This window comes from Amblyomma mixtum, chromosome 2, assembly GCF_055824585.1.
Source record: "Amblyomma mixtum isolate Tamu chromosome 2, ASM5582458v1, whole genome shotgun sequence".
In the NCBI taxonomy this organism is placed as follows: Eukaryota; Metazoa; Arthropoda; class Arachnida; order Ixodida; family Ixodidae; genus Amblyomma; species Amblyomma mixtum.
The window spans coordinates 241770986-241781420 of record NC_143013.1 but is presented as its reverse complement, the minus strand read 5'-3'; the positions used below and the strand labels follow the sequence as shown (position 1 = coordinate 241781420).

The window sequence follows — 10435 nt, the reverse complement described above, 5'->3', positions numbered from 1 at the left end:
CAGAGGAAACCCCCGCCGTACGCCCTGCTGGGTATCAATGACCGCACTCGTATGCTTGCCCAAATCTGCCTCTGCCGATGGCACTTTGTGTCCGGCTTGCAGGACCTCGATGTCCGGTGTTGCTAGCCCCGTGTCGTGCAGCATTGCCCACAGCTCTTCTCGTTCTTACAGTCGAACGCCTTTACTACGTCAAGAAATTCCACATGTACAGCGGTGAACTGACCTGACTGGCGATCTGTGAACGCCGGGTAAGGAACTATAGAGATTATCCTCGATCTCTAAAAAAATATGACTAAAAGTATTTAGAAAGAAACGCGCCCAATTACGCTATTTTTGAATTTAAGCTTAATTTTAAAGTCATCAGGCTTGTCGCGTGCCTTAAATGCAATAACCTTTGTTTTATTAGCATTGATTTTTATTTATTTATATTTAAGCATAAAGACGATTCTTGTAACTGCATATGCCTCAGCCTGAATATTACTAAGATACATGCCAGAAAAAAAACACACTGGCGTCATATGCATATAAAATTATTGTGGAAGTTCCTGGGATGACAATTATATCATTGATATAAAGAATAAAAAATATTGGGCCCTAATTAGACCCTTGTTGAACACCGTATATTAATTGGCTAGGTTGTGACTGATGACCATTCAAACATTAATACTGCACGCGACAAGAAAGATAACTACAGATCAGATTGAAGGAAAATTCTCGAATGGCATAACGCGGCAGCTTATAAAATAAAATGTCATGCTTAATTGAATCAAATGCTTCTTTAAATCTAAAAAAAAGACCGACTGTGAATTGTTTGTCATCCATATTAGAAATTACTTTTCCTTTATACTAAGCAGTGCTATTTCTATTGACTTCTTGTGACGAAACCTGAACTGTTCCTTAACAAAAATTTATCTTTCGTCAAAGAACTTACAGAGGCTGATTTTTATCAAATATTCCAGCAGGTTAGAAAACAAAGGGAGTACAGAAATAGGTCTGTAGTTAATTAAATTGCCTTAAGGGCCATCTTTGTATAAAACAACCACTCTGGCAATTTTCATACAATCTAGAAAAACACCTTGAACTAACGCATTGTTACATATATGCTGCAAGAGCAAACTGATTACGTCAGCAACAGCAATAATAGGCTCGGCCTTAATTTTATCTGCGCCTGCCGCAGTGGATTCGTCTAGGTTTCTAAAGAAGGTCAGTATTCATGTTCACTGCAGGGATTGAAGAATATGAAACTTCCAATTGGGGAGGCAATATACTGATCAATTTCATGATTTCTGCCCTCATTCTGAGACTATTTACTAGAGGATAGGAAATGCGCATTAAACTTGTCTGCCGAAGCAGTGCCACTGTAGTCAATGTCATTGAATGTGCTAGGAATATGGGTTGCCGCCCTTCCCACGAGGTCGCTAAGACAATCCAATATTTTCATAGGGCAGTTGGAGACTGCTGCAAATTCATTCTTATAATATTGTTTCCTAACTTTTTTAACATCACAGCCTGACTTATTTTTAAGTTTTTTTTGATCTAGTCTTTTGGTTGGATCAATTTGTCAAAAAGTTTGTCACGGGATTGAATTCATTGATATAATTCTCTTGTCACCCACGGCTTTCCAGACTTTTTGTGGGTTTTCCCACTGTCAAAGAAAATACGATATCATAATTGCTTTTTACTGACTGAAGAAAGATATTGTACGCTATACTAGGATTTAACTCCTTTAAACGTCGCTCCAGGTGGTGCTTTCCATCATCGATCTAAACGCAGCCAAATTTTCTTGATTGAAACTACGATATACTACATGCGGAGTTGGTACTTGTTTCCGTTTTCTTATCACCAGAGGGAAGAAAAACAGAATACAGGCAGATGGTCGCTTAAATCCAATGTAAGCACACCTGAAAGAGCTCTTGGTAACTCATGATTTGTAACGCACAAATCTATTAATGAGTCCCTCTCTAAAGTTATTCTTGTTGGTGACTGAATAACATTGGCGCAGAGAAATGTATATTGGTTAGTACCCACTTTAGCTGCAATGGGAGACTATATTTCGCCGCTTAGAGCAGTAACGGGTGTTCGAACTTTGCTTTTTGGCTTGATTGCCCAACAAAAAGTTGTCGTCCCGTATAGGCGTATCTTGAGGGATGCACTAGTCCCCTGTTGTTCGCTTTCCCGCAATGCACCCTCAACTGTAGTTAGCTTCCCCTCAATGCAGCCTCCTTAGTCGTCACTTTAACTAACAGGGGAGGGCGCTCGCGTCGCAGCGACACGAGCGCCACGGATGGGGTGTTTGCTGCTCGCGCGATAGGGAGAGACGGTCCTCTTCTGCTCGGCATCGGGGAAAGCGTGCGGACGTGTCGCGCGCCGCTCTGCTCTTCGTCGGCTGGCGAGAACCCTCGTGGGGAGGAATATTCACCCCGCATCTCGTCCTGCCCGACCTCGGAGTTTTCCTCTGCCCTAGCGTGGGCGAACGTTCACTCGTAACCGTGCTGGTGAGTCGGACGTCCTCGATTCCTCAGCGTATTTTGTTGCCAGCTGGCGTTATTGTTGTTGTAGTAATAAATGCCTTGTGTGTGTGAGCCAGTGTGTCGTTCCTTTGTTCCCGCAGAGCAAGGCTCGCCGTGGTCGGCGTGCGCTCGGTAGCGTACGCGACCACGGGGTGGCGTCCGCGCGGTTTTGAACTGTGTCAGCCGTGGTTAAACGGGGAAAACGTATTTATCTCCCCAGTATAAACCCCGCATCTGGCAGCCCAACGTGGGGCCTGCTCTTGGAACATTGGACGACTGTCTGTTCGGTTCGAGGAACGCTCTTTGTCCAGACTTGACAAGTGATAGGCCTAGTGTGAATTTTGATCGCTAGGACCTGCGGCATGCTTTCTTGAGTGCGTGGTGTATTGCGCTGCGGCTTGTTGGAACTTTTCGACATGCTCAGCATGTTTTTGTGAAGTTTTTCTTCCTGGAGTTTCTTCGCAAGAGAGTTTCTTCGCGTGGAGTCATCTCCGTGTGGAGATGACTCCACACGGAGATTTATTTATTTATTTATTCAAAATACCCCCAAAGGCCCTCATTTGAGGGTATTACATGGGGAGGTGGGGGGGAGTAAGTACAAAGCATTGTTATAAGGTTAAAATATTGCACTAAAATAAAATAGAAATCACAAAATATTAATCCTAAATAGGCATTCACAGAAAGGGTCGCAACAATGCACATAACAGCAAAATTTGAGCATAAATAACAGCACCGCTAGAAAAAGAAAAAGACGACACTGGAAAAGGTGCGCTGAAGTAAAAAATAAAAAGAAGACAAGGCAGAAGAAAAGAACGCTCAAAAAATACCTTTTTAGTTGTTGAAACATGAGTGCATAAGATGTTGGAATTTATTTAGATCAGATTCTGTGGCAATTTCTGATGGCAAAGCGTTCCATTCGGTTATTGTGCGTGGTAAAAAAGAATAGGCTTAATGGAATGACTGGCAGTTCATGCGTTTAACTTTGTAAGGATGATCGCGACGTGGAAAGATAACTGGCGGTGGCTGAAAGAATTCATCATGAAGGGAAGGATGGTGATAAAGCTTGTGGAAGAGTGATAGACGGGAAATTTTTCGGCGCAGTGCTAAGTTAGCTAACTCGGCTTTAGTCTTCAATGAGGTGACGCTGGTGTAACATGAATAATCAGAAAAAATGAATCGCGCAGCACGGTTTTGCAGGGCTTCGATGTTACTGATGATATAATTCTGATGAGGATCCCAAATGGCAGACGCGTATTCGAGTTTCGGACGGATTAATGTGGTGTACGCTAGTTTTTTTACATGTGTCGCGGCCTCTTTTAAATTATGTTTGAGAAGTCCGAAAGTACGGTTAGCGGAGGCAAGAGTGAGATTAATATTATGATTCCATGATAAGTCGGATTGAAGGTTAATGCCAAGATACTTGTAACTTGTGGTGAATTCTACACTATTGTTATCAAGAAAGTAGGCGGTAGGAATACGTGGCTTGTTGGTGAAAGACATGAGCTTAGTTTTGGAAAGATTTAAAGGCATTAACCAATTAGAACACCATGTGCTTATCGCTTCAAGATCAGACTGCAGTGGCTGGCTGTCAGTGTTACAGGTTATACGTCGATAAAGCACACAATCGTCAGCAAATAGTCTGATTCTGGACGTCACGCAATTGGGTAAGTCATTAATATAGATGAGGAAAAGTAAAGGTCCCCGTACACTGCCTTGTGGAACTCCAGACGTAACATTAGCGTAACATGAGTTAGAGTTGTTAACTGATGTGAACTGAATTCTAGATGAGAGAAAATCTGCTATCCATGCAATAATATTAGGGTGAATGTTCAGTTGGGAAAGTTTAAGCAACAACCTTTGGTGTGGAACGCGATCAAATGCTTTAGAAAAATCTAAAAATATTGCGTCAACTTGAAAACCAGCGTCAATCAGTGCATGAATATCGTTAATAAAACCGGCAAGTTGGGTGTCGCATGAGTAGCCCTTGCGAAAACCGTGCTGATGATCGAAGATAATGTTATTATCTTCAAGGTAGTTGATGACCTGAGAATGTATAATATGCTCGAGTAATTTACAAACTGTACTTGTTAAGGAGATGGGACGATAGTTAAGCGGAGAAGCACGATCACCTGATTTGAAAATTGGTATTATCTTAGCTATGCGCCAGTCGTTAGGAATGGTGCCAGTTGATAGCGACTGGGAAAATAATGCGGTTAACATGGAACAAATGCTATGTGGTGTATTCCTTAAAGTTTTATTATTGAAGCCCATATGATCAGCGCTAGAAGATGTTTTGAGATTGTTTAGTAGAGATAAAACACCAGGCTCACTGATGACTATCTCGTCCATAGTTAGTTCCACTAGTGCGCTTAATGTAGGCAAGGAAGTAATGTCTTCATCTGTGAACACAGTTACAAACGCATCGTTAAGAAGTTGAGCGCACTCTGAATCAGGGATGGGAACACCAACAGAATCTGTAAGAGTGATGTCAGGTCGAATTGCTGGGTTTACCACACGCCAAAAACGGCGAATATTATTTTTCAGCATGGACGACAAGTCATGAGAAAAAAAGTTGCGCCGAGTAGATTTTAATAGTGCCTTATAATCCTTTTCACATGCTCTGTATTTGTCATGTGAACTCACAAGACCATTCAGTTTTGCCTGTCTGTATAGCTTTTTCTTTTTGTTGTTCAGCCGCCGAAGACGGTTGGTAAACCAAGGAGAACTGCTATCACAGGTAATTGTTAACATGGGAATGAACTGGTCGATGAGATCATTGAGGGCAGTTTTAAAAAGGATTCAGTTCTGCTCTATAGAGCGAGAGCAGAAATCATGCAAATATTTATCAGAAAACATTAATAATTCTGCATTAATTGCATCAAAATTTGCTTTGCCGTAACATCTTATTTTCTTTTTAGTAGTTATCTTTTTACTAGCGCGAAATTTAATGTACCCAGTGATAACATCGTGGTCAGAGATGCGTTCCTCATGAGTTATGCCTGAAAATATATCAGGTTTGTTTGTGAGGACTAAGTCAAGTACATTGGAAGACGCTTTAGTTGATCGTGTTGGTTGGTTAATGAGTTGTGTTAATGAAAAATCAAGGCAAGTGCTGAGAAAAGAATGTGCTTCTGCATCTGTGTCCACTACGGAAAGTGTTGACCAATTAATTCTTGGAAAATTAAAATCTCCAAATATAATAACAGCGGAATTAGGAAAACGCGCATACATTTCACTGAGCACCCGATGATATTCATCTGAAAACGCACCAGACATGTCGGGAGGACGGTAGAAAACGCCGATGATGACACGAAATGCACCATCATTCAAAGAAACCCAAACACATTCAAGGAAAGAATCGATAACGATAGGTGTGGCAATGAAATCTTCCTTTATCGCGATGAGAACACCGCCCCCCCCCCCCTTCGCAATTGTCTATCGCAGCGAAAAAATTTGAAATTGCATGCACTGCTAAAGATGTTGACATCATGAATAGTGTCGTTCAGCCACGTCTCAATTAGTACCACTAAAGAAGCTTGACATGAATCGATGAAAGATGATAGTGCAATACCGTTAGCTACAACACTTCTAATGTTGGTGTACAAAAACAGCCATTCGTTATCATTACCACAATGTAATTTGGCAGGTGAGGTGGTCGATGAACTCAGGTTAACGGAAACGGAGGGAGGACGTCATTCGCCATCCTCGCGCCCTGATACAAGAATGGCTCGACTTTCGTTGGTGTTCCACATGTAAAGATCATCGTTAACGAAGAGCTTGTTGAAAACGAGTCGCACTTTATCCCCATCTTTCTTAATAGATTTTGAAAACTGGAGAAGCTTCCGTCGCTTTTCGCGAACGGCTTCGGAGTAATCGCGCGAGATGCTTAAATTAGTGTTTTTTAACTTATAGGCGCGGCTCATGACAGTGTCAACTTCCCTTTCATTAAAAAATTTGGCTATAATAGGCCGCTTTTTCTCGGAAGAAAAGCGGCCCACGCGATGTGCTCTAGAAACAGATTTAACAGTAAGCCCAAGTTTTTCTTTACAAAAGTCATTTACGAGACGTTCAGACTCCTCCCAAGTTTCCGACTTCTCTGGATCATCTATACCGTAAAATAGAACAATGGATCGCCTAGAGCGATTTTCAAGGTCGTCAATTTTTTCCTGTACAATTGCGAGACCCTTGTCACTGTTCACCACGAGCTCAGCAGATGGTGCGGTTGCAAATTTCTGCTCTAGATCGTGAACTCGCTTTGTTAGTTTTTCTAAGTCAATTTTTAAGTCTGCGTGAATCTGAAGCACTTTGTTGACAGAGTCTTGAAGGACTGCATTGCTAGCTTCAAGGCGTAAGATGGAACCAGCCACAAGGTCCAGCTTTTCCTCTTGAGCCTTAGTCATGGGTCCCGGGTTTAGCTCGACATCGCCTCCCAAAACTAGCAGACACCATAAATAGGATACACCAGCGCGGAAACTTTTCAAAGCATGAGGTGGCCACGACACCGCTAAAAGACAGACGTCATCGTCACGGTAAGAATAAGCGTCATAGTAACCAACCTGTAGATACATCAGTGGTGAGCGTGGGATCGCAGTGGCGGTGCCGTGGCCCAGAGGGGCGTCGAAAGGCGCGCACTTTTGTACCGCCCGATCAGCAGTCAGAGTCCCACGTTGCCAGACGGAATCGACCACTGCGTCCAGAAGTGGCGGAGCATCCAGAATAGGTGACGCAGGCAAAAAACATGTTGATAGGCCGCAGTCGGTTGACGTACACGCGCCGAGCTGGGAGCTTGTATCGTTGAGGCATTCCGTCTTGTGCATCGTCCATGGCCGGCCCAGGAAAATCAGCAGCAGCACCTGTAGATACATCAGTGGTGAGCGTGGGATCGCAGTGGCGGTGCCGTGGCCCAGAGGGGCGTCGAAAGGCGCCTCATCTTCTTGACTCATCTTCTTATGACTCATCTTCTTATGATGACTCATCTTCTTATGGAGTCATCTCCTTATGGAGATGACTCCACGCTGAGGCAGTTGCCGCAGACACCACTCAAATCTCTCGGCTGGGTGGGGTGATGAAAATATTCTTTAGGAACGGACAGGAGCTATGCTTGGATCAGTCCGTAAGGAACCAATCCTTACAGGCACAAGGTGGAGGTCCCTAGTTTGGGACCCCAGTGGCGATGGCCGCCGCAAGGGCGCGCCAGACTAAGGCGTGTTGGGCTTGTAAGGCGTGGCAGCCGAGCAGGATCGCCTCCCAGTCGTCCCGGGCTTGGTTGGGGATGGGGGGGAATAGCCGAGTTGGAGGGGTAGGCCAACACCATGTGATGGGTCTCCGAAGAGACCGCACTACAGTGTGGGCAGCTGCCGCTAAAGAAGGGGTCAAAATGTTTTAGTGCTGCCGGGCAGAGCAATGTACAATTGGTGAGAAGGCGAAGAAAAAGCAGCTCATCCGCCTTCTTCAGGCCTTTACATGGGCCTTAAATGGGATGATATTACAAGGCGCTTCACCTCGCTCGACCAATTTTTAATTTAATTGCCATCTGCCATGGTGGGCAGTTTGTGATGACGTCACAAAGTGACGTGACCAATGTGGCAGGCCGGCCACCTGCTTGGGACCGCTAACGCTTTCGCGCTAAAAGGACTAGAGCCTCGTGCCGGGCTCAGTCTCTCAAGTTACGGTACGCGCATCAACTGTAGGCTTCTTCCTTGCCACAACCACTCGACGTGCAAGCAGAAAGCGCAGCACGGCACTTCAGCAAAAACGACCCAGTGCTGAGGGCTTGAACACACACCCTCAGACTCGTGTCTCCCGGGTTGGGGGGGTCCGCAGGACGTGGCGATCCTGATGAATGAACAAACACACGGCAGTGCCAGGGATAGTTGAGTGGCAGGTTGTCTTCGTGCCGTGGAGACATGATGGTTAGCACCCTAGTTCCCTGCGGTTCATTACTGGCGGTGCGCCACTGTTCGGAGAGGCTTCAGCTCTATTGTGCGAGAAAGCTTGCTACTCCTTATTGCACGCAAGAAAAGGAAGCTTGGCCACGGATCTACACGCCCAACGTGGCATGAGATTCGCACAAAGATTCTCATCTGGGCGCCTGCGGAGAGACTTTAAGAAGCAATTCTAGCTGCCATCATTAATCAGCCCCGGTGCGGGACGTGCTGTTCCTTTGGGAGCTGCAGGACGGCGATCATGGCAGCCGCGCTGAGAGCAACGGTCCCTAGCGTGACATGGAGCCGTCGGTTAACAGAAAGCCTTAGTGTTGCTCGGATTGCGCCAGACAGCTGCTCCATAGCGCACACGGTATTGTCATGCCTTCCCGTGACAGCGATGAAGGGCATACTTTAAATGCATCGGGCCGGTTGGCTAACACGAGAAGACATAAGTAAAACAAGGCATTATTTATGTCTTCGTTTATTCGATATGCTCAAACTATAATCGGACTGGGAACGCAAACATCGTTGCTTGTCTCCTTAGCACTAGTAGTTGCCGCGTGTTGTGTTACACCATAATTATTTACCATTCACTGGCCAACGAAAATTCGCAGTACCCTTTCTCTCTCTGTAAGCTCCTCCTCATGTGGGCTGAAGCTACAGTTATATGTGTGCGAGTGGCAAATCAGTGCGCATGGAAGTTCCACACAACGTCTCACACTTACTGGAGACGTTACGAGCCCATTAGCACAGTATTTAACCACCTTTATATCTCACTTTAAATCACACAGAGCCTGGTCCTGTGCACCTTACGGAGCCTAATAATATCAGTTCTTGGTTTGCTAAGCCATAAAAAATTTTGTTGAACCGATGGATATCTTTCGCGTGTTCTAAATGGGTCCATTCTAATTAATTCATGTATTTACGTAAAAGTTGATCGACTCATTAAAGAGTCAGATCAGCTAACGCTGTTCAACTCATTACTTAGTAAAGAGAGAACCATCACATAATCACCGCATCTTTTTGCAGCTTTAGCGAGGCATAATTCAATGGCAGACGGCCGTTTATAACTATCGTTTCGCATTCGTGCTAATTCTGTTGTCATGTGCTTCAAAAATTAGGACTGGCGCTTACCTTAATGTTACAGCGAATGACCAGCGCTAGCCGGCTCGCGGAAGTGTTGATGAAACCATGTCACAGTGCAGGAGTTTTGTAACGGCTGTTTTACAGGTGGTGCTTAACTAATCGTTTAGCATTAAATTACGGGAATGACTATTATTGCGTTTGGTCTCAGCGTTTATTAACCCTTTGCCGTTTATATTCACTGAATCCTAGACACAACTTGGAAGAGAGATAATTGAGGCTAATGAGATAGAAAAATCGGGTAACTCGTGTGTTGTTAACTAACACCTGAGTTGTTAGTAAGCGCTTGTCCTGTCTACCTCGTTTCTTTTGTGTCGTGTCTTTTGCGCAAAAACTCAGAATGCTTAGGCACCAACTAGCCAGCAAAAGCATTCTCGCAAGTTATATCTCTAGTTCTGCAGGCGTTCCTTTCCTCTATTCCTTGTATCCGTCGCAACTTATTCCCATCATTGCCCATGTGGCTTGCAAGTCCAGAGAACTTGGGTTCTGTATCCGAAAAAAGGTGCTTCCTGGCGAAGTTATAGCGCTGTTTGGCGGCTGCACACCTTCGCCCGGGCACGGAAGGAGAGTGTGCAAAATATTGCGCTCGGAGTACCAGAGGCAGTGCCGTCTGTACAAAGAATTTATGTGGATTCGGCTACAGGAGTGCACGCAGCCTTCCAGTGCTTCATCGCAATGGCGCCAATTCTGCATGGTGATCAACAGTACTACAGAATTCCTGTGGCAACGAACACTTCCCTTCCTTCAACGGTGCCTATCAAAAGTGAACGCTGGACCTAGGAACAACGTCCACACGTTGGGGAACGTGTCACTTCCGAAACAGACCCAGCAGGTACTCAGCCTCGGACCAAAGTT

At 44.8% G+C, this 10435-nt stretch overlaps 1 protein-coding gene across 1 annotated transcript; it reads right to left on the bottom strand.

Moving 5' to 3' along the window:
- Positions 1–6040: 6040 nt before the first annotated feature.
- Positions 6041–7468, bottom strand: LOC149363137 (uncharacterized). Its single transcript, XM_089568442.1, has one exon. It carries the CDS (start codon positions 7466–7468, stop codon positions 6203–6205), a length of 1266 nt encoding a protein of 421 aa, XP_089424568.1. The 3' UTR covers positions 6041–6202.
- Between the last annotated feature and the right edge of the window lie 2967 nt (positions 7469–10435).

What these genes read in the sequence shown, in the direction of transcription:
- LOC149363137 (XM_089568442.1), bottom strand. Translation starts at nt 7,468, where the DNA reads ATGAGTCATAAGAAGATGAGTCAAGAAGATGAGGCGCCTTTCGACGCC.